We start from the raw sequence: 22,649 nt of genomic DNA on the forward strand, positions 1-22,649 counted from the left end.
CAACCAAAGGACAAACAAATGTTCCGCTTTTAATATTAATCATTCATTGACGTCAATCAAACGTATGTGTTTTTTAAGTACCATTTATTAATATGTTATAAAAACCTAAACATAAGCAATATTTAAATAATTACTTCTTTAACAGGTATAATGCCTAACTGCCGTAAAGCGTTTTCGCTGCAGTTCCTATTTTGCGACAATACCTTAGTGTGAGAGCGACGACATGTGAAAAAACTACAACGTGGGGGTTTACGGCAAAGAGCAGACATACCAACAGCTCTCTCTTCCTGGACGCGAGCAGAGCGACCAGAAGCGTAAATTCATACAGTCCAGCTGTCACCACGGTTACACTGCAAAGGTACTGGTGTAGAGTATATTCCTTTCCGCGCGAGTGTTTTTGTTATTACGGCTGGTAAATCCATATCAGTATAGATATGTTTATTTAAATGAGAATTGAATTCTGACATTTGACACGTCTGTGGTGTGGCACAGTAAGTAGCTGGTTGCATTAGCTTGCTATTTTATGGTATATGTGTTGGTTTTGTATTCTGCATTATGGATATATGTTTATGAATTCTTTACAATCATTCAATGACGTCTATGTTTATACAATTTTTCATACAATTATTATGTTTTATGTATTTTCTTTTTCTTCTGCTACTGTGTTGAAGCAGCCATGCCACGCATTGAAAACGACATCAAACTTGACTTTAAGGATGTCCTTCTCCGGCCAAAGCGCAGTACCTTAAAGTCTCGTAGTGAAGTAAATGATGATCCTGGGTGCTGTCACACACACACACACACAAATACACACACACACACACACACACACGTTGTCAGAGTTTAACATGAATGCTTTTAATCTGTCCCTTTACCAGGTGGATCTGATGCGCAGTTTTTCCTTCCGGAACTCTAAAGGAAGTTATCGTGGCATCCCCATCATTGCTGCCAACATGGACACTGTTGGCACCTTTGAGATGGCTGTAGCTTTGCACCAGGTGTTGTTTTACACAGGGAGCTTTCTGCTCTTTTTTATTCCAACAAAACAGTTGGAAAATGTTGGGTCTGATATGTCAATTTTTCCACCTATTTTGTTGTGGGATTAAGAGCTTCTGTAATGGGCCTTTCCTTTTGTTTCCCTTAAGTTCGCCCTCTTCACTGCCATCCACAAGCACTACTCTGTCGACGAGTGGAAAGAGTTTGCATCCCAGCATTCAGAGTGCTTACAGGTACTTAAGCACCGTTCAAATAAAAATAGGGGTCCAATAAAAATGGTTGGTCACTCATGTTCTATTTTTTGGCATTCTCCAGAGTCTGGCAGTCAGTACTGGAACAGGCGATGGGGACTTCGAGAAACTCAGTGCCATTCTGGCAGCCGTGCCCCAGCTGCAGTACATCTGTGTGGATGTTGCCAACGGTTACTCTGAGCATTTCGTTCACTTTGTCAAAGACGTGCGACAGAAATTTCCTTCACACACCATCATGGTGAGGGCACCTCCTTCCTTCCAACACCACACATCATGTAATAAACTGGATGTTGACAGTAATATATGTGTAATAAAGGCAAACAAATATTAGTATTGTCAGTAAGGTATTGGGTTAAGGTGCGGAGTATTGCTTTAACTTCCTTGTATAGGCAGGCAATGTGGTCACAGGGGAAATGGTGGAAGAGCTGATTCTTGCCGGTGCGGACATCATCAAAGTTGGCATTGGACCAGGTGGGTGAAGTGAGACAGTGAGGGTTCGTTGTTTCGTCTTCCAGTGTGATAATGAAAATTTTATCCATTGCTGTCTCAGCAAGTTCCTGCAGCGCTCCACTTACGTTCTTCTAATTTCCTCTGCCTGAGTGTAGGCTCAGTGTGCACCACTCGTAAGAAGACAGGGGTGGGATACCCACAGCTGAGTGCAGTGATAGAGTGTGCAGATGCAGCACATGGCCTTGGAGGACACATTATCTCTGTGAGTGTGTTATTTTGTGTGAAAGTTGAAATATACTGATATAGCATGACTTAATATTAGAAATATTTAAACTGAAAACAGCTGAAGGCTGAATGATAAGCACCACTTCCACTTCTAGAATTTGATCTTCCTGCTTGTTCCAAAATGGTGCCTGAGTGATGTCATACACAACCAACCTATGTGACCACCTTGAACTTGAACTAGATTGATGGATTATATGTTGACTGAATGTTTAACCTTTCATCATTATCTAGGATGGTGGCTGCACTTGCCCAGGTGACGTCTCCAAGGCTTTTGGTGAGCTGCATTAACACAATGCAAAATGTAAACCCTTCCCCATTACGTAAGCAACCGCATGACATGAGAATCGTTTGCTCTGCTTGACTGACAGGTGCAGGGGCAGACTTTGTGATGCTGGGGGGTATGCTGGCCGGGCACACAGAGAGTGCAGGAGAGGTTATCGAAAAGAACGGGAAGAAGTACAAGCTCTTCTATGGCATGAGCTCAGACACAGCCATGAAAAAGCACGCAGGAGGGGTGGCTGAGTACAGGTAAGATTAGTGGAGAAGTGACTGCTGCAGTTTGAAGCCATTGTTATTAAACCTTTGCGCATGCTGTTGTCTAGAACTTGCTGTTTGCGCACTCTTGTCTAGAACTTGTCATGCATTCACTCCTGTCAAGAGTGCCATTTTTAGACTTGTAGCCCATATGTTGCTGTACACTGCCACTCAGTACCCCTTTCAGACCACTGCTGACCAAATATTACCACATTGCCCCGAATATATGTTTTTTTCTCCTTTCAAAATGCACATGAAAAAGTTATAGTATCTTACATTCAATATAAAAGTATATTCTCAACACAGCAATGACACTGTTGGGTGCAGAGTGTCAAAGCACCCAATTAGGTCTGGCCAGCAGTCATCAGAAATGACCGGAAATGCAAATATTGATGTCCAGAATTGTAGACTAATAATAGATTAATTTAAATCCCATACCATTCCACAAATTGTAAATTATGTTTAATCTGCAGTAGAAATTCTAAAGCATTTTTGAACATGGATGACTTCCCAGGGCCTCAGAGGGTAAGACAGTAGAGGTGCCATACAAGGGACCAGTGGACGTTACCTTGCGAGACGTGCTGGGTGGGGTTCGCTCCACCTGTACCTACGTTGGTGCTGCCAAGCTGAAGGAGTTGAGTCGTCGCACCACTTTCATCCGGGTCACCCAGCAGCTCAACACAGTCTTCGGCAATGACAACTAGGTGTGAAGTTTAGTAATAATACTAAATACCATACTTGTTTTGCCAAGGTACCCAAACCAAAGAAGGTGCATGGAGATGAGTCAGGGGCTCAGATCTTAAATTACATACATAGGGCCTTATTTACTGATCCATTTTAGAAGATAAAAAAAAACTCAAGCATGTCCATTATATTTGCATTTGCCATTTTAGTACATAAAGACCATTGCCCTAATTCAAAATCGAAAGAAGATACCAATCATCCTTCCAAGGGGATGTGGAATATGACATATACATCCACTAGCTTGTAATCTTCCTAACATTAATAGAAACCAGATAGACAATGATCGCAGGTTTCAGATCTATGTGGTCATCCCCTCTAAAATTTAGATTTAGCCTCAGGTAATCTTTTTTTTTTTTTTTTTAAACTTCCCATCTTTTGATGCCTACAATTGTTAGCTTTTGCTTGGTTTCAACTATTCTTATGAATTAGTGTTGACACTGCACAACCTTTAGGAGACTGGGTCCATCATCACATTCCTAAATAAATGTGTTTTTGTCTAGATATTTGAAGAGTATTTCAACACATTTCAATTCCTTTCATTTCTTTTCAGTTTGATGTGCATGTTCCTTTGCAATTCCCACATGATACATGTGAAACCAGTCCTTTATTTGTGGAACTTACGTCTAGCAAGGCGTCTTTAATGCAACATAGCCGGTGTCACTGTCAAACATTAAAATAGAGCCTTATCTACAGAACTGTGGCCACAGCACTTTCTTATATTTAGAGATAAGGGTTTTTTTAGGTGCTAGACAGCAAAATTTACATTATTGTGAGACACAATTCAGATAAATCAATACCGTGTTAAATGCAGTATTGCAATGACATCGTTACATTTTTTTATGTATTTGCAAATGAGCAAATGAGAAGTTTTAGTATGTAAACTAGTGTTCATTTTGTTGAATTCACTGCCAACAATCTTGACTTCTGATGAGGTTCTCAACAGTTGTGTTCTATTGTACTTAAATTTCACTGCACTTGCCACTTCTGTAGTTTTTTTCAGTGTTAGAACAAACATTCCTCTATATATATATATATATATATATATATATATACACACACACACACACACACACACACACACACACACACACACAGACACACACACACCGAATTCATATATATATATATATCCTTGAATTTGCTAAAGTCATCCACACAAAATAAATATGTGATTGAGGATTTTAAGTCTGTACATGTTTTTTTTTTATATAATAATAACTCTTGGTGAATTAGCACCTTTCCTTGAGCATAAAGCATGCTAAAATGGTCCAAGAAACACATTGAACTACAATGAAAACTGGAGTCACAGGAGCCCTGGAACATTGGGGCATGACAGTTGTACTGTCAGCATTATTTATTTGGAGCAGGTCTTTCACACAAGTCTTTACTAAAATATACATGCCACATATACATGCCACTGTTCCAATAGTGAGAAATTAAAGAAAATCAAGGGCTTCCTAAAAACATGAATTCACTACTATTTAAAGATTTTGTAGCAAAAGTGTTTTATTATGTTAGTAAAATATGTGATGTAGTGTATATGAAGATCTTTTTTATTATTATTTCTAACATATTTATTAAGTTAAATCCATATTTAATTATCTTAAGTACATAAAGCAGTTCCTTAGACAGACAACGTGTCAAAATCCAGAAAGGCCTATTCACATGAACGGATTACTCTCACAAATACTTGTGGCACTCTGGGTCTTTTTCCTCTTACACTAGTAATAATTGTTCGTTATGATGTCCCATTGCCTAGTTTGGTTTAATTGCCTGTGTCTTCAGGCACCTGTTCTGAGGATTTCACATAGCACTTCTGTATATGGTGTACAAATCATACGGCCACAGTGACATTTTTGGGACAGCTGAATGGATGCAGCATTGAAAGGTGTGGGCTGCATTTTTTTGCATGGACAGACCCACAAATTAGCTATTTGATTCACAGAATATCTTTGTGATTCATCCATCAGTGTCACAAAAGGTAATAAACAATATGTCGTGTCTACCTGGATCTCGTACAGAAGAACTTTTTTGTTGAATGTTCCTCTGCTGTAAAATTGCAAGCATTTTGAGTAAAAGTCCCAGAGAACTTCCACCGTTGTCGGATAGGTGTCATATTGTGTTCTGGCTTTAATACATGAATGATGTCTGTTGTCAAGGGAGAGTTTGTTGTTCTGCCATTTTAATCCAACTCTCCCTCTGGATTTCCTATCCGAAATGCCAATGCTCCAATCACAGTTTTTAGAGAGCTTGGCAATCCAGTGAAGGCCGCGTTGTATGCCGTCCTGTTGAGCGAAAACTGTGTGGGTGGTGTATGGCATTGTTGGGGTGTAGAACAGTGTCTTATGATCCAAAGACATTGACATAGCAGGTCCCAGGGTCTGAGGGTCAAACTTGATGTCTGAGAGTTCGCCTTCTACTTTCGGGTTCTGATGGTGTTCAGGATCAACCAAGACCATCAAATTGCATTGGAGCTTAGCAGCATTTTTCAAAATGCCTTCCCCACATTGCTGAATGTTCATTATTAGTTCATCCCGTTCTTTTTGCAGCTCTAAGCCTTCTCTCAAGTCCACAGCATGGGCTCTGTTAACTGCACTATGGACACCAGCAAACTTCTGCAAGAACACAAATGCTTCTTCATCCATCAATGCAGCCTCAGTGTTCTCTCTTGCTGTCCTGATGGCTTCCAGGCGAGCTGAGACAGAGGTCTGAACACTCTGTAGATTAAGTTTACTCAGGGCACACACACTTTTCACCAAATTACCTCTGGAAGCTTCCAGCTCGTCCCTGTGCTTTTTTTCCCAGCGCCGTAATTTCTGACCTTGGCCCTCTTTCTCAGTGAGCAACTTGAGCTCCGTCTTTAGTTTCTCCAACAGCTCCATGTGTGCTGAGGGAAGAGTCTTCATGTTGTGGTTGCGGTGCTGGTGCTCAATGGAACAGGCGACGCAGACACAAGAGCAGTCGTCCAGGCAATAGTATTCCAGCAGTTTACCGTGCTCGGAACATTTGCCGACTCCCAAAACTCCATCTGAAGGGTCCACCAGTGGGTGAGTCTGCCAGAAGACGGGTCTGGTGAGGTGGGTCTCCAGGTGCTCAGCGCACATGGAGAATTCACATTTTAGACAGGTCTTCAAAGCCGGCGTCTTCCCTTCCACACATATATCACACAGCACAGGTGTAACTGGAGCAGACGCGCCATCTTGCATATTCTTGCTCTGACTCTTTTTCATCTTTTCTTTGTTTAAAGTCGTGTCTCCTGATTAAAACATTGCTAGCAGGATTGCTTTTACTATGCTAGCTTGTCCCTTTTTCTCTGCAACTGCAGTGAATCCGTCTCAGAACAAAGACTGATCAGTTATATAATATGCAATAAACTGATAGATGGGACAATAAAACAGCCTGTGGGTGGAAAAAAGGGTGAAGTCCAAGTGATTATGCGATGCACATGGTGTGCATGTTTTTTATTATGGCTAATTCCACATAAGTGATCTAAGCTCAAGGCCATTATTTTGCAACAGATCAACATCTGTTTAAATAACAGTTAAATAACATAGTTTAAATATCTTGGGGGAGTGGACATGAATTTCATCAAAGTCTATATAAATAGGAGTATAGCATCAGTGAGTGGTATAAATACAGCCCCAGCATGGGACAATGCCAACACCCCAGACAACTGCATATAGTATTTTCTCTTCATTTATAAAAATGTGTCCCTTTAAAATATGTATGGTCTGGGTTTATTAGCTTTTCTTACATTGTTGTTGTTCCTTTATTGGAACATCGTTGTACCTTTACTGCTAATAGCTGGAATAACTGATTCAAGATTGTGTGTAAAAATCCAATGCTAGCAGAAACCGGCTAACCTGTGAAGCCTGTATAAAACAATTACAAAACGATCTTTTAAACAGGCATTTTCTACAAGTGTTCAATAAATATATTGTGACCTGATCAAAAGAACTATCACACATGTACCAAATCGAATGTATAATGAATCGTTTGAGCATGAAATCCCAATGGTTTCCACGCCTCGCGTTCCCACTATTCCAAGCCCTAGCGGTCAGTTCGCTGGAACTGCAGCAGCAGAGTCTGAACAACGAGAGTCAATTGAGAGTCGCCGATCTGTTCAATAGAAGCGGCCGATCTCTGCGGCCCTCGTCGTGCTGCGGGGCACAATGGAAAAGCACCATGAATTCACAACTAGCCAAGGCTAGCTGACCAGCGGCCCGGGTCGCAGCAGATATTTATCTCTGCCTTGGAAACCAAATCTAACCTTCCTACGGTAGCAGAGCCATAAAAGCCATTTACGCGTTAGCAAGCGTTGTTAGTGAACCAAAAACAACACAGCGGAGGGGGACGCAGCATTTGAACCTCGCTGGTAGGTGCTTATTTACTACTAGCGAGACATCTGGACATTGCACACGATTCAGCACGTTCGCAAATAGGCTTTCGTAAACTTCTCTGAACATCTGCCCATTTTTCGGTGAGCAGGCTGGTTGCGTTGCAAGGTTGTACGGTTGCAATGTGCTAGTATTGCAACTTTGGATCGTTTGACTAAAATTTCAGGGTTGTTTACTATTGTGCCGTTGCCGTTTGGTCTCGGGGCTGCGTTCTTCACTCGAACATGTTCATAAATGACTTCCCAGGCTGCTCTCCCCCCTTCTGACAGATTACTCGGAAATACGTGCCTTTTAAACGATGCTGAAGATACACACGGAGCCAAACGAGGAGGCGAGGGGACGGGAAGAAGGAGTGGTTATAAAAGAGGGGGGAAGACAAGAGAGCGAGGAAGACAGCGGTGAAGTCCCCTTCACAAATGTAACCCAGCTGGACGGTGCTGGGAGTGGAGGCCATGGAGATGGAGGAGAAGAAGAGGAGGAAGAAGAAGAAGGGAATTTGCCCGACGAGCATGTGGGAGAGGGTCAGCAAATGTTAACTTCTGGTGAGAGGAGCCCCAACGAAATGGCGAAAGAAGGAACCGGGGAGGTGAGGAATACGGTACCCCCATACCACCCCTACTCTGCTCCATATTGCCCCTAATTGCATAATCTAACAAATAACTGGTTGTTAAATTAATAAATACATTTTTTTAAATGCCCCTGAACGGTGAGCGACACGCTGATTATCTACGGACTTAATGCTGGTGCTGTGATGTTAAATTCAATAAAAAAATGCATAAAGCACAATTTTAATGTCACACTCTTCAATAAATTTGCCTTTGATACAATTAAGTTACCATATACTTAAGTTACCATATACTATATACTAGATTTCCTGTCTATAAAATGCAAATAATGTGGAAGGACTGGCAAGTATGATGAACAAAGAGAAATTTTTGTGAGAAAGTCAGTGTTGCAGTCTTTCCTGGCAAAAGCTTAATAAAAAGCTTATGGAAAGAATATTCTGTTCATAGAAATGTGTAATTACACACGCACACACAGTTTTCTTTAAATATTGCTTAAACCAAGCAATCAATTAATATAGTGACCACTGATATCAGTAGCCACTATAGGTTGTGTTCCTTACAGCTAGTTCATTGTCTCTAAAAATGTTTTTCTTCCGTAGATTGTTGTGTGTGAAGACCCAGCATCACCCTTGACCCCTAAGGGTTGTGATCAGGAAATAAGCCAAAGAACGAATGCTGAGGAGTCTCCCTCAGAAGATGTCAGACTAAGGAAAAATGATGACTCTTCTGAGTTTACAGATTCTGTCCAGTTCCAAAGAAAACCCCCTCCTGCCTCAGACAAGAGCGAAGCTGAGCAGGCATACGCCTCTTCCCCTGTCACAGCCACATCAGGCCTCAACCAGACACACATGGTGTGCCTGCCCAAGGTGGCAGAAAAGTTGAGGTTGGTCTGGAAGCGGGCAGAGCACATCCAACCTCTGGATGGTCAAACTGCTTTGGTGGATGCTTTCAATGCTTTTCCCTACCCCACTTTTCAGGAGACCAGTGCCCTGGCCCTCCAGTGTTCTCTGGAACTCGAGCAAGTCAGGGTGTGGTTCATGATGCAGCGTGTCCGCTATGGAATAAGCTGGGCTGAGGAGGACATTCAAGAGACACGGAGAAAACTTCAGCTCCTTCATGCCGAAGAAGTTGAGGAAGAGCAGTTGGAGGAGGTGACAGAAAACTGGGGCATAGGGCTAGAGGAGGAGGATGAAGATGAGGAGGAGGAAGAGATGATGCGTGCCTTCGGAGCGAGTGAGACCATGATTAGAGAGAGGAGGCAGGCTTATGCACAAGCCTCCTTTGGGACCTTCTCGCTCTCCTCATCACAAAACCAACCTCGTCAACCCTGCCTCAAGCAAACTCCTGACCAGCCTCATCAATCCCCAGCCCAGCCTCAACCCCACTGTCCTCCGACTCAAGACATCCACCAGTCTGTACCCACAATGCAACAAGGCCGAGTGCGATCCAAGAAATCCAAAGCACAGCTGATGATGCTTCGGCGCAGCTTTGTACGTAACAACTGGCCCTCTGACAACGAGGTCCAGAGGCTCCAGGCCACCACTGGACTTGGTCGCCATAACATTCGGAAGTGGTTCGCTGACAGCCGGTACCAGCTACGCAGAAGTGGTGCCCGTTGGCATGACAAGCATGATCTGTCTTCAGCCTCCCTCAGGTCTGCCAACTCTATACCTCGATCCAAAGACTATAAGTGGAGGCGAACTCCAAAACATCTCCAGGGGAAGTCTTTCAGTAGCAGCCAGTGGCCTGGTAGTTCACGTCCTGGGGCGGAGATTGAAGTGGAACTCAATGAGGAGGATGGCATGATGGCCATGTTTAATAGGACCAAAGAAGAGAACAGCGAAGTTAATGTGGATGGAACTTACCTCTCAGTCAATGGTCACTCAACGGCCTTCTCCTCGGCCTCATCCGCCATTCCCTCCAATTCATTTTTGGAGAAGAAGAAGAGGAAGAAGACGCTGGAGCAGACGGAGATTCTGCGCAGGAGTTTTTTAAAATGCCAGTGGCCCTCGCCGGAGCAGTACCAGAGACTCGAGCAGCTCACCGGCCTACCACGCACCCAGATTATCCACTGGTTCGGGGACACTCGCTATGCAGTCAAGCATTCCAGGCTGCGTTGGATTAACTCGGACGAGCGACAGCACATTGCCGCAGGGCTCAAGCAGCAGCAGGTGGATGGAGGACGCCAGTGGGGCGGCAGGCGACAGCCCCCAGAAGCCCTCGGTTCTACACCACCCTACACCAACCATGGACCAGCATCCAGTATCAGCGGTGGGGCTGAGGCTGGCAGCAGCCTTGACCACTCGGAGGAGCTGGTGAACGGACCTGATTTCAGTAATTGGTGTGAACCCTGGGAACTAGAGTAGAATTTGGAGAGTAGTCAAGCTGGACTGTCCCTGTCAGTGGTGGTTCTCATCCCAGGTCTCCATGTCTCTAGTTGTCATCGCCTTTTGGTTTATTTCTGTGTGTAAGTTCACTACGTTTGCTGCAGACACAATTAGCTTTCCCCTGAATCTGTCTTTGGATGAAACTGAATGGTTAAGATATTAAAGCAATATGATGGACGTTCCACCTACTTGGACCAAATCCGTCTACTAGTGGGAGGATTGGTGACTGAGAACAGATGCTATTTATTTATTTATATCTGTGAAGGGCTGACATCCGACCTCTCTTGGCCCCCCCCCCCCCTTTGAATGTGACCGTACGATGAAAGTGTTTTATCAAAATGTCATATTTACTGATGAAAATGATATGTGGTACTGTTTTCAGTCATAGGGAAACTCGTCCTAGGTCTTCTCGTGTTCACTTGAATTTTGTAAATGGACTTTAGTTTAAGCAGCAACTGTATTAAGTCCAATATGTTTTCAGATTTTATACTAGTTTAGTTTTTAGATCTTCCCAATGAAAGATGTCACTCTCATGACATATGCAATAACACAAATTCAATTTCATGATGAATGTTGCTGCAGTGAGGTGCACCTTTGTATTTGGAAATAGGAAGAGAAGGCAACTTTGTGGCTTTGGACATTTATTTGATGTGAAAACTGAATGAGAATAGAGATTACATAATCATGTGGACTCCATGTTTTTATTTAGGTAAAAAACAAAAGTCTGCTACCAATTTTGAATTAGCAGCAGAATACTATGCACATGCCAGTGTACACCAAAATATGTCCAAATGTTTACTTACTTGAAAGTAATAGTGCATTATAATTCTCATGAATTCCATTAAAGTGCAAAACAAAATATGTGCAAAATTGATTAATGTTGATTCGAACCTTCAGTAATTAGGGTTTGCATGGTACATCATACAACACTGTTTTAAATTAGTCCCAGTATTCCTCGTGTCTGATTGCCTGTGACTGCCAGAGATCCGCCGCAATGATGCGCTTAATTGTGCTGGCACACAGGATGAGCATGTGACCAGCTGCTTGCAGGAAATTGGAGGCAACACGAAGGGCTTCCCTATCAAATATAACAAAACAATTATTAACTACCATACACACACACACACATACATATACATACACAAAGAAAACTGCTCTGTGTCTCTGGTATGTGTGGATTTGTGCTTCTTCTATACACAATACACACACTAGAATCCGTAGACACCATAGAATCTTACTACTAATTCTCACTCACCTCAACACTTTCTTGGGTCCAAGGCACTGGAAGTCTGCACTGACCGTGTACAAGCCCTGGAAGGTGGCCTTCACATTTAACGAGCCAAACACATCTTTCGGGTTTAAACGATAAAGGTCAAAGGTGACTCTTGCAATGTCCCTGCCAGTCCTCGGCTTAATATCTGATGGTTTGGCAACTGTGTGTCTCTGAGGAGCCTGAATACGCAGATACTGATAAAAAGGTTAGTTGGTCAAACTGTACATTACATACTGTACCACAACCGGCCTTTATCATTTTCTTGTTGCCAGATTACAAAAACTAATTATAATTATTTAAAATTACATTATCATTACATAGCATTACATACACATTCCACTATTATTGGCACTCCTTGTTAAAAGGTTTAGGGAAGAAAGTCACACTTTGTTGAAGTACCTTTGGCCTTCTCTTAAACTAAAAAATATTATTAAAGAAAAGAGGTTGACTCCTCTGTAATAAATACTTTGTACAACCTCAATTTGCCAATAATATAGCTTGGAGACTTCATCTCTTCAGCTCACTCCAAAGGTTTTCAACACTGTTCAGGTCACAGGGTAGAGAACAATTTATCACATTTCCAGTTAATAACCATTTTTTAGCATCTTCATGTGAGCAGCTTTTTTTTAATGTTCTTTTCCTGACTCATAAATGGCAACACACCTCCCGTATTTGGATTGGGAGTTCTCATGATGATGTTTGGCTGAAGGAATTGATTCAGTGTCTCCTCATATTTGTATCCCAGTTGATCCGGAAGTCAGTGGGCAGCCATGAAAGGGTCCTAGGGAACAGTGTGCGGGGACGGTTCTTTGCTCAACAGGATCTCAGTGGCACCTCGGCAGTTTGGGATTTGAACCCACAACCTTTCAGTTATGAGTCCACTTCCTTACCGGCTATGGAAGTGAACTTCAGTTACATTGTTTCAGATTCATGGTTGCCAACAAATGTGGTACATGTTTTTGTAAAAAAATATATATTTATTTCTTGATGAGGGATCAAAAGTTTCAATCAAAAGGCAAATTCTCAATGTACAATAAAGGTACGAAAAACAAATGGTTTCAAGAGGTGCCTGTAATAGTGGAAGCGACTGTTTTTTGGCATACCCACACATTAATTACTACGGTGTCTTGTGAAGTCACAAATGGCAACAATGAGGAGACCACGTGACATACACATACCTTCTCAGAATGGTGGCTCCAGTTCTGTCCTGGTTCTAAGACCATAAAAACTGTGTTGTCTGGGAGGGCTTTGAGGAACTCTTCTGAATCCACTTCTGTCCCGTCCTCCTCACAAACCACAGCAAACAGTGAGGACAGTAGTAGGACCTGGGACACCTGTGAGACACAACAGAAGCGTTCATCAAGCTTTCTTATATTCTGAGAGCAGCCACCACACTGTGAATAAAGTGGAATAAGTCTTGTCTAATTATAATGATGCATTTTTCCTTTTATGTATAATTGTATGTGCATGTATTTTGAACCCTTTTCTGCTTGTCACCTTCTCTCTGAGCTCCTCTAGGGTTCCTGCAGTTAGCCCTTTCCGGACGCTCCGGTCGTAAGAACACACTCTGAAGGGGCGCTGAGGGGCTGCCCACACGCGGCGGGACACTGACCTGAGAGGAATGGAGGGAATACTTCATATATCTTTCATCCCATATACAGATTTAACATTGTCAGTTAGTTATGGATCAGATAAAAGACCTCATTCCTGCTTTATATGAGACCAATAATCATGTTTAAAAGTTATCTACACCCCACCCTCATACAAACACACAAACAAATGTAGCAATGAAGAAAGGTCTAATGTAGAAACAAGTTGTCCGAAATGGGACATAAATTGTATGTATAAATTCATGAATAATGATTATTGAGATAAAAAGAAAAGAAAACTGATACTAACAAACTCACTTGATCAGTGTAGATGTTGTGTCCATGTTAAAGAAAATCTCCTACTTCCACCTTCTTCTCCTGCTTCTCTGTCAGAACAGAAACTGAGTCCTTCAGAAGAGAGTTTGTTCTCTAACTGGTCAATGTCCGGCTGCCCTGCCATTTTATCTGACTGGACTTTAGAATGGCTTGCATGATCAGACAAAAAATATCTCATGGGGCCAAAGTCCCTAACTCTGCGATGTTATGCATCTGAGTGGGTATGTAATTTTACTACACCTGACCGCTTCTAACATTCCCCAGCATCAACTAACAAAATAATCTGTTCCTGTAGACGGTAATTCAGTCCAGTGTCACCAGTGTCATCCTTCCATTGCCATCTTTTGGCCACATGGGTCACAGTACAGAGAGTCCTCATCTTATTTTTTATTTACTTTACTTTACTTTACTTGGCAGATGCTTTCATCCAAAGCGACTTACAAGAGGAAGACACCAGCAATTCTCATTTGGTTTCTATAGATTTTGAGTTACAAAACTATGAGCCCTGATCAGGCCTAACTAACATGCTAGGGAATTGTTAAGTGCTAGACTATTTTTTTTAATATAGGACAATATATAATATACTGTGTTAATATACTTAAATATTGCGAAGTACACGTTGTGCCCAAATTTAACCAACTAATTCAATATTGCAAATATTTAACAATAAAAGAGTTTTAGTTTCTAGTTAAATCACACACCTGAAATTTCACTACACATAAAGCACTTTTTATATGGCGTGGGTGTTGGTCTATATTTTTTATTGTCTCTGGCATATTATTATGTGAATAAACAAAAAACAAATAGGAGCTAATTATTTTAGCACATACAAACTAATATTATATATAACATAGAATTATATGCAGAATAAGAGCAAACAAATACGTTTCATTTTAAATTATTTACATATTTACTAAACACACTTCGTGTAGACCGTCTTTACCAAGCAGTGTGTATTACACACGCAACATCATGCCGAGAAACCCGGTGTGTGAGTGTAGTGTTCACGTCGAACATGCCCGAAAAGAAGCTCGACGGACGAGAACGAACACGCCCCAGCTGGCCCGCGTCAGCGTAGCGGAAGTTGGACGGTTCGGGTTTTTAGCGCGCTTTGCCTTGTGAGGTTTTTTTCCCAGTCGAGACAGAAGTATGAGCTCCAGTCGGTTTCGGCTGTAGATCTTACACTGGATTTCCCTTCACGCAAACCAGAGAGTTTATTTTAATCGGCTGGATGTAAATGATCGTTAATACGTCCTTTGTCCTCAAAGATGGCAAATGAAGGTATGTTCATGCTTCTCTGTTTAGCTTTACTTATTTTGCCATTAAAGTGATGCATGAGCTCGTTATTGGTGTCTCCTCATCACAATCAGTCATCTAGGAGTCTAGACAAAGAATTACAAATGACTATGATCATCCAATACATCCTATACAATTTTGAATATACACTATATTTGTGAATGTAGCTTCACCATCTGATTAGAGTCAGTTGAGACTTGTCTATATCACAATAAAAATATGTGACTTATTATACAGGAAATGTTCATATTTATATATTTGGAAGGGAAAAGTCACCCTTTAAAAACAGTCTGCAGTGGTGGGGCATTTTTAATGTCGTTTTGCTGATTTTAGTATCTCTCCTTCCAGATGCAGCTCTACCCATCTCCACCCTGAGTCTCCTGGCCCCGCCCATGCGCCTGGTGTCGGCAGCCATGTGGAAAGTCATGCTACAGCGGGATGTGATGCACTATGGGAAGCTGGAGCAGTTTGTGACTTCTCTCTGTCAGACCGTACCTGGCTTGTTGGGTTACAGACACCAGGTCAAGCTGACTTTGGGTCTGCGAGCACGGGTAAGTTCCTCTGGGGGGACGTTTTGCTTGTCTAGTTCATCTATTCTGATATTTTTCCATTTGACCTGTGTGCTGTCAGATGATTCTGGAGTTGTGCCGTGGAACAGAACAACCAGAACAAAAAGTTGTCCTTGCGCAACTGGACACAATCCCAGGAATAATTCCTTTGAATAATGGCAAACAGGTTTGTGAAGCTCATACTAACTTGATGGTGCCAACATTCTCAGTCGGCTGTTTACGTGTCATGTGATTTGGTACATCTGAGTAAAATAATCTAATAATCCTGCTTGTATTTTATTCAGCATCAATATACAGTGCAGGGTGTGTACAGTGTTCATTAGTCTCAATGTGCTCCTTTTAGAGGAAGGACCTGAAGGTCGAGATGACTGTTAGGAATTTCCAGACGTTAGTGCAGAGCCTCCTTGGAGATCCTGAACAGAGACGGCTCTTCTTCCAGGTAGGAAACTGCATTAGAAGATAAATGGAACAGCTGTCTGGACGAGAGCATACAATGTCTGCCCAGTTGGAGTTCACCTTTTAAATAAAAATAGAAATTCAACTAGGGCTGTAATTATCGAATATTTTTCTCTGTCGAGTGCTCTGTCGATTTTATTTTCATAAAGTACTTGAGTACTCAACTATGCCAATAGTGTGTTATGCAGCATGAAAGGTATTCATATCATTCAATTTCATTAGACTTCATTAGACTGGACATTTCTCATTTTAAGGAAGACTTCCCTGATCAGTATGGGCCAGAATTTGATAAGGCGATGGAGAAGCTGCTGTGGGAGTTTCTGATTCGACTGGACCAATTGCTGCCTGTCCCAGACCTAAAGCAGGTACCCCACCTTATTACTGTCGAAGCCCTTACCCCATTGTATCCCACCTTATTACTGCTGAAGTAGAGATAGTACATGGAACATGGAAGCTAGGGGCCTTTCTCTGAGGTTCCTCCTAATTTGTCTGGCAAATTAGTTTAAGGGGCAGTGTGTGCCGTTTAATTTTGGGACTTTTCTTTGTTAAACAAGGATTGCCTTTCCAGAAAAATATATTAGTTTATCTATTATTAGTTTTGGCAATGTAGTTGAATATAATGAAAAACCCACTGTTCCAACATTTGCTTTACCTGCTCTCATTGAAACATCAGCCTGTGTTGTTTCTTTTGTGTGTTTCAGACTGTGTCGTGGATGTCTTCTGCCCCTGCGGTCTTGGAGTGGTGTGCCGAATCTGCCTCCCAGCCCAAACTACTCAGAAGTTTGCTGCAGCATGAGAAATGCTTAGGACACCTAGACTCTGCTGGTAGGAAGACTGACATTTTACATAAACATGAGTTTGTATAGGTTCCAATTCCAATCTATGTGTCTACGCTCTTATAAGGGTTGGAATTGGCTCCTGCCATTGGACAAATACAGGTACATTTTTGGAGTGGCTTTTAAATTTGAGCAATCAGTTTACAAATGACCAGTCAGGGCAGCAATTCAAATGTCACATGAAAGGCTTGCTTGGTGTCATATTTTACAAAAAATATAAACACAGTCAAGTCCATAAATATTGGGATGTTAACACAATTCAATTTTTTTGGGCTCCTTACATTTGAAATGAAACAAACAAAATGTGTCTTAATTTGAGGGTATTTGCATCAAAATCAGGTGAACTTTTTTCAGTCAATTGCATCCTGAGGTCTGGAATGCATAGACATCACCAGCTGCTTGGTTGCATCCCTGGTGATGCTATGCCAGGCCTCTACTTCAGTTCCTGCTTGTTCGTGGGGCATTTTCCCCAAGTGAAATGCATGCTCAATCGGATTCAGGTCAGGTGATTGACTTGGCCATTGCATAACTCTCCACATCTTTGCCTTAAACCCTTCGGTTTCTTTAGCAGTATGCTTAAGGCCATTCTGCACTGTCCATCTGCACTAATGAGTTCTCATGCATTTGGCTGAATATGAGTGGATAATATTGCCAGAAACACTTAACATCTTGTGAAACAATAAACATCTCGTTTATTTAAAATCCATTCTGGAAGTGTGTTGAGCCAAACATATTTCACATAGAATTCTCAATATTCATGAGCCTGAATGTATCACTTGCTTTAATATTGATTGTGTATGTATGTTTATTTGAGTTACAATGTAAGTTTTAACATGTAATCTAAATGTTTACTTTTTATTTTAATTCATTTAATTATACAAAAGAATTATTGTAATCCGGTAGCTGGTAGACAAATTTCTGTGACAATGGTCACCACACCAACACAGTGCAAAGACTGTCTTCATATCACATGTATCAAACTCGCAGGCTGCGGGCCACATCCCACAAGATTAATTTTTATAGATCTATTATTATGACCCTTAGATATGAACCACTGATGACTCAAAATAAGTTAGGGAAATTGTTATTTACATGAGGGCTTTTCCTATTTGCTCTGAATTTTAATTAAATAAGTAAAAGTTCCCTTTGATATTACTAATAATGTATGAGAAGAAACACCATTTTTATTAGTTAAATATTTATTAGCCCAAATTTTGACAATAACAGGGATAGCCCCAAATAACAAAAATTGACTGTCAGTAGCGGGTGTTTACTTTATAGTTTGCCATTTGTGATGCCAAAATATCTGTATAAGTTTAGTTTGAGTTAATGAGCCATGCAGTGTAGCAGTAAACTGAGACTTGATAAGACTTCATTATCGGTTTTATAGATTTATAAACTGTCATAATTTTTGTATATACTTTTTCAGGCTGATAATATATATTTTTTATTATTTTTTTATGTGTGTTTTCAAGCAGTTTGGGGTTATTTATAATCTTCTTCTCTTTTTATCTCTTCTTTATAGCATCCCTTCTTCCCTCCACTGGTGACTCCATTCTGTCCTCCCTGTCTCTCCCTCCTTCTGGCAGAGTGAAGCAGTCCAACCAATCACAATCCAACCTGACTTCAAACAGAACTACCACCCCGGTCAAGTCTTTTTCACGCACTAGTGATAGACTTACAAGAAGAGTTTCTTCACCCATTGCTCCGGTCATTGGCCTGATATCTACTAAAGATCTCCCACATTCCACCTCAGATGGCAATCAAGAAACTTTTCCTTGTAGAGAAAGTGATTTTGTCACACCAGTTGTTCAAAATGATTCAAACATCCGCCTGAGGTCACACTTAAGGCCAATGCAGAAGAGTGTGGAAGAGGTGGATAGAACAAAGGAGAGTAGGCGAGCCAATGAGAGACAGCCAACTGATGAAAAGGACACATTCATCAGAAAATTTCGAGCAAGGGAACGCAGAGCCAGCAAAGCAAGTGAGAAGGAACACAAAACTGTGGATATCATGGATACCAAAAAGATGGATGGAGAGGTGGCCATTGAGCACAGTGGCTATATAAAAAAATTAGGAGAAGGGTGTGACCTGTCTGACCTTATTGCCTCATGCATGAAGCGCCAGATCAGAGTGGTCATCCCTCGGGTGGACGTCTCAGACATGAACCTGAGAGAACTGCGTTCTGCGCGGGACCAGAAAACAGTTGAGAATTCCTTGCCTGAAGCAACGTCTGAGACTCTATCCACAAAGAAGAAAGGCAGAATGTTGGCCCGGAAGAGGAAGCTGAGCACTTGCTCTCTGTCCTCGGATTATATGCTGTCTGACATGGCTGAAAAAGAGTAAGGCTGAGAGGGTCATTTCTTTTGAGGACTGAAATCCATTTTTAAAAATTCTTTCATGTGCCCATGTCATTAAATGGTTTCGTTGCTGTACAGGAACTGTGGCGGGTCTTTGTGCTTCTCCCAAGTCAATTTCATGTGGCAGGATAGCCCAGGTGAAAATACGCTTTGTATTCAATTTTGCATAGCTTGTCGCTTTTGCATCCGTCATACGACTCAAGGCTCTCGTCCTGTCTCTCAGGTAAGGTCTCCTTGTTTGGCGAAGATATAATCACTGATTCGGAGGATGAAGCCACCAAGAATTTCAAAAGAAAGGTGAGAAGCTTCTGCTTGATTTGTCGCATGTTCAAGTCTGTTTGTCAGACATGCTATGACCCTCCCCAAAACATCATGTAGGGCACTGTTTTTGAATTGCTAAAGGAAGCACTATGTACTACGCATTGGACCTGTTTGCTACTAAATGTCAAAGGCATCCTCAGGATTTAAGATTAAGATCAAATTATCCTTTAATAGTCCCACAAATTGTACATTAACATTGTCATGGCTGAAAATGGAGAACAAGGTGTACAATATTAAAGTATATTCAAATAAATAGTCTGGAAAAAACTGGATTAGTATTAAAAATATATGTTATATATATCTAAAAATATATTTATGATTTTATTCATAGACTATAAGTAAGGGCATATGTACAGAGTGGATATACACTACTCACAATAAGTTAGGGAAATTGTGCTTTTCCTATTTGCTCTGAGCTTTAATTAAGTAAAAGTTCCCTTTGATATTACTAATAATGTATGAGAAGAAACACCATTTTCATTAGTTTAATAGTTATTACTCCAAAAATTTTGAGAATAACAGGGATCGCCCCAAATCACAAAAATTTATAATGTCAGTAGCGGGTGTTTCCACTATTTGCTGCAATTACAGCTTGACAGCGACGTCTCATGCTCCTCACTAGCCTCAAGATGCTGTTCTGAGGTAATGCGCGCCACTCTTCCACAAGTGCTGCCAAGTCACGTGGGGTCGTGGTACGATCACTCAGTCTCTGCTTCAACTTGTCCCAGACGCGCTCTATGGGGTTGAGGTCAGGGGACATTGATGGCCATACCATATGAGGCACTCCAACTTCCTGAAGTCAAGCTGTGACAATTCTGTCATTCAGGCCAAAGCAGTGGAGTCAGTTGTGAATGGTTTGTCTGGAAACCCTAATATCCCTCATATCTTGTAAACGGGCCTGCAGCTGTGTGGCAGTGCATAGGTCCTTAGGTCCTGGTCATCATTGTGGGTCTGTCATGAACTCTGCTAGTAGTTCTGTGTCTTGATACAAGTCTGCTGATGACACTTTAAGACACGGCAAGTTCACGAGCAACATCTGACTGCCTGCCACCTGCCCAAAGGCGCACCATGGCCAGATGATGCTGCTTGTCCGTTAAGCGACGTTGTGTGTTCATGGCTGTTTGAATGATCAAATTTGACTTACTGACAATACCAGCTTTTAATACCCACAGAAATTGATGCCACATTGAGAAAGGTTGTCTCTTGGTATTGGCCCCAATATAAGGCACACCTTTACACAATGAGACCATTACATGGAAAACATAAAATGAGGTGTGTCTATCACCCCAATACAATTGCCTCCCTATCCCAAAAATGTCTAAAGTGAAACAAATGGCGTATGAATGAATGGAAATTGTGTGTGCTTGTTTGTATATGTAGTCAGCTGTTGTAGAGTCTTGACAGCGGTTGGCAGGAAAGACCTTCTGAATCTCTCCGTCCCACATAGTGGGTGCCGCAGCGTGCCACTGAAGGAGCTGCTCAGTGCTGTCAGGGTCTCCTGCATGGGGTGGGAGATGTTGTCCAATAGGGATGACAGCTTAGTCGCCATTCTCCTGTCATTGGGCGTCAGAGAACAGAGTTGGCCCTCCAGATCAGCCTGTTTCCCTAGCAGAGATGCTGCCCCAGCAGACCACAATGTAAAAGATGGCTTAAGCCACCACAGTCATAAAAAGTCTTCAAGAGTGGTCTTTTCAGTCCAAAAGACCTCAGCAGGTACAGCTTGCTCTGCTCTTTTTTTCCCGTAGAGAGCATCGGAGTTGTGGGTCCAGTCCAGTTTATTGTTCAGATAAACACCAAGGTAGCTAGCTCTCCACAGCCTCAAGTCCATACCTTGGATGTGGACGCAGTGGAGAATGTTTGTGCCTGCGGAAGTCTACCACCAGCTTCTTGGTCTTTCCAATGTTGATCTGGAGATCATTCTACTGGTACCAGTCCACAGTCATGGGTCAGTTCTCTGTGGTCAGTTGTCCCTATTTGTGATGAGGTTGACTATTGCAAAGTCATCAGAGAACATATATAGGATGCAGTTGGTAGAGTTGTGAGTTAAGTGTGCGGTGTAGATGGTGAAGAGGAATGGTGCCAGAACTGTTCCCTGTGGGCTCCCGTACTGCAGATGACCTTGTCCAACACACAGTTTTCACATTCTGTGGTCTGTTGGTGAGGTAGTCCAAGATCCATGTTGTGAGCTGACTATTCACTCGTCACTTCACAATGACCTCCAGGTAGGAGGTGCATGACCACATCATCAAGTACCAGGATGGTAGGTAAACTGTAGTGGGTCCAGTGATGTGCTCACCAGGGTCTTCTTTCCAACAAAGTGGGAAAAAGACAAGCAGTAGCAATCAGGTTAGATTTTGAGGCTGATATCAGAATGGACTGGGTTCTACAGTAGCTTTCCCCCCCTCTGTGTGGAGTACCTGTAATTGAGTCTTTGACTTCTCAGATTTGAAGTGTCCTTGGTGAACCCTACCTGAACCCTAACCATAAATCTGAATGATGGGCTTTGGTTCGTGAGAGTGATGTCACAGCCTTTTCACTGCCATCTTCAAATAAGACCACATTCTCAGTAGGGAATTTCTTAACCATTTGTGTTGTATTAGTTTTGTGCTTGTTGAATGTGTTCGTAAAATGCAGTTTGGCACAAGCTTGAGTTGCTTGAGTTACTGCAACATCAACCTCCTACAACCTGGACCTTTTAGACATATTCAGCTTGTGGTATAATGCTTCTCTTCATTTCCTATAGCTCTTCATGAAGCAGTACTGCAAGACCAAGCACAACACTTATGTGCCAACACTTCAAGAGTTCTGGAAACCGGGAGTGCACGAGCAGCCTCTGCACCCTAATGCCAGCAGGAAACGATAGAGCATGGAAATGAATGCTGTTTCCTTATTTTACTGGTAGACCTTCCAACCCATAATCATGTTTGTTTGTTTGGTTGTTTACTTATGATAAATTACAGGAAATATTATAATGAACTTTTGTGACCCATGTCAAAAACATTA

At 41.9% G+C, this 22,649-nt stretch overlaps 4 protein-coding genes across 9 annotated transcripts; 3 read left to right on the forward strand and 1 right to left on the reverse strand.

Annotated features, from left to right (window-relative positions):
• Window positions 1-243: 243 nt before the first annotated feature.
• gmpr2 (guanosine monophosphate reductase 2) lies at window positions 244-3,371 on the forward strand. Of its 4 annotated transcripts, none has more exons than XM_028972714.1 (10): window positions 244-358; window positions 675-763; window positions 879-998; window positions 1,146-1,229; window positions 1,312-1,485; window positions 1,637-1,718; window positions 1,853-1,959; window positions 2,214-2,256; window positions 2,351-2,510; window positions 3,031-3,371. In XM_028972714.1, exons 2-10 carry the CDS (start codon window positions 677-679, stop codon window positions 3,218-3,220), a joined length of 1,047 nt encoding a protein of 348 aa, XP_028828547.1. In that variant the 5' UTR covers window positions 244-358; window positions 675-676; the 3' UTR covers window positions 3,221-3,371. The 4 variants fall into 4 exon arrangements, with proteins under 4 accessions (XP_028828547.1, XP_028828556.1, XP_028828530.1 ...); XM_028972723.1 differs by having other exon boundaries at window positions 254-358; window positions 672-763; XM_028972697.1 differs by having other exon boundaries at window positions 299-358; window positions 675-998.
• A 3,900-nt stretch (window positions 3,372-7,271) lies between these two features.
• homezb (homeobox and leucine zipper encoding b) lies at window positions 7,272-11,295 on the forward strand. Of its 2 annotated transcripts, none has more exons than XM_028972675.1 (3): window positions 7,272-7,635; window positions 7,927-8,243; window positions 8,823-11,295. In XM_028972675.1, exons 2-3 carry the CDS (start codon window positions 7,956-7,958, stop codon window positions 10,587-10,589), a joined length of 2,055 nt encoding a protein of 684 aa, XP_028828508.1. In that variant the 5' UTR covers window positions 7,272-7,635; window positions 7,927-7,955; the 3' UTR covers window positions 10,590-11,295. The 2 variants fall into 2 exon arrangements, with proteins under 2 accessions (XP_028828508.1, XP_028828516.1); XM_028972683.1 differs by lacking the exon at window positions 7,272-7,635 and adding an exon at window positions 7,642-7,740.
• A 112-nt stretch (window positions 11,296-11,407) lies between these two features.
• On the reverse strand, window positions 11,408-13,957 carry cideb (cell death inducing DFFA like effector b). Of its 2 annotated transcripts, none has more exons than XM_028972746.1 (5): window positions 13,791-13,957; window positions 13,381-13,495; window positions 13,062-13,217; window positions 11,866-12,062; window positions 11,408-11,688 (listed from the first exon to the last, which is right to left on the reverse strand). In XM_028972746.1, the coding sequence occupies exons 1-5, from the start codon at window positions 13,814-13,816 to the stop codon at window positions 11,550-11,552; spliced, it is 633 nt and encodes a 210-aa protein (XP_028828579.1). In that variant the 5' UTR covers window positions 13,817-13,957; the 3' UTR covers window positions 11,408-11,549. The 2 variants fall into 2 exon arrangements, with proteins under 2 accessions (XP_028828579.1, XP_028828570.1); XM_028972737.1 differs by having other exon boundaries at window positions 11,866-12,077.
• A 933-nt stretch (window positions 13,958-14,890) lies between these two features.
• On the forward strand, window positions 14,891-22,646 carry tinf2 (TERF1 (TRF1)-interacting nuclear factor 2). The gene is made up of 10 exons (XM_028990164.1): window positions 14,891-15,089; window positions 15,453-15,655; window positions 15,735-15,839; window positions 16,017-16,112; window positions 16,384-16,494; window positions 16,831-16,954; window positions 18,491-19,307; window positions 19,404-19,462; window positions 19,549-19,622; window positions 22,390-22,646. Exons 1-10 carry the CDS (start codon window positions 15,077-15,079, stop codon window positions 22,507-22,509), a joined length of 1,722 nt encoding a protein of 573 aa, XP_028845997.1. The 5' UTR covers window positions 14,891-15,076; the 3' UTR covers window positions 22,510-22,646.
• Window positions 22,647-22,649: the final 3 nt, after the last annotated feature.

The sequence above is a fragment of the Denticeps clupeoides genome, chromosome 1, assembly GCF_900700375.1.
Source record: "Denticeps clupeoides chromosome 1, fDenClu1.1, whole genome shotgun sequence".
Lineage (NCBI taxonomy): Eukaryota > Metazoa > Chordata > Actinopteri > Clupeiformes > Denticipitidae > Denticeps > Denticeps clupeoides.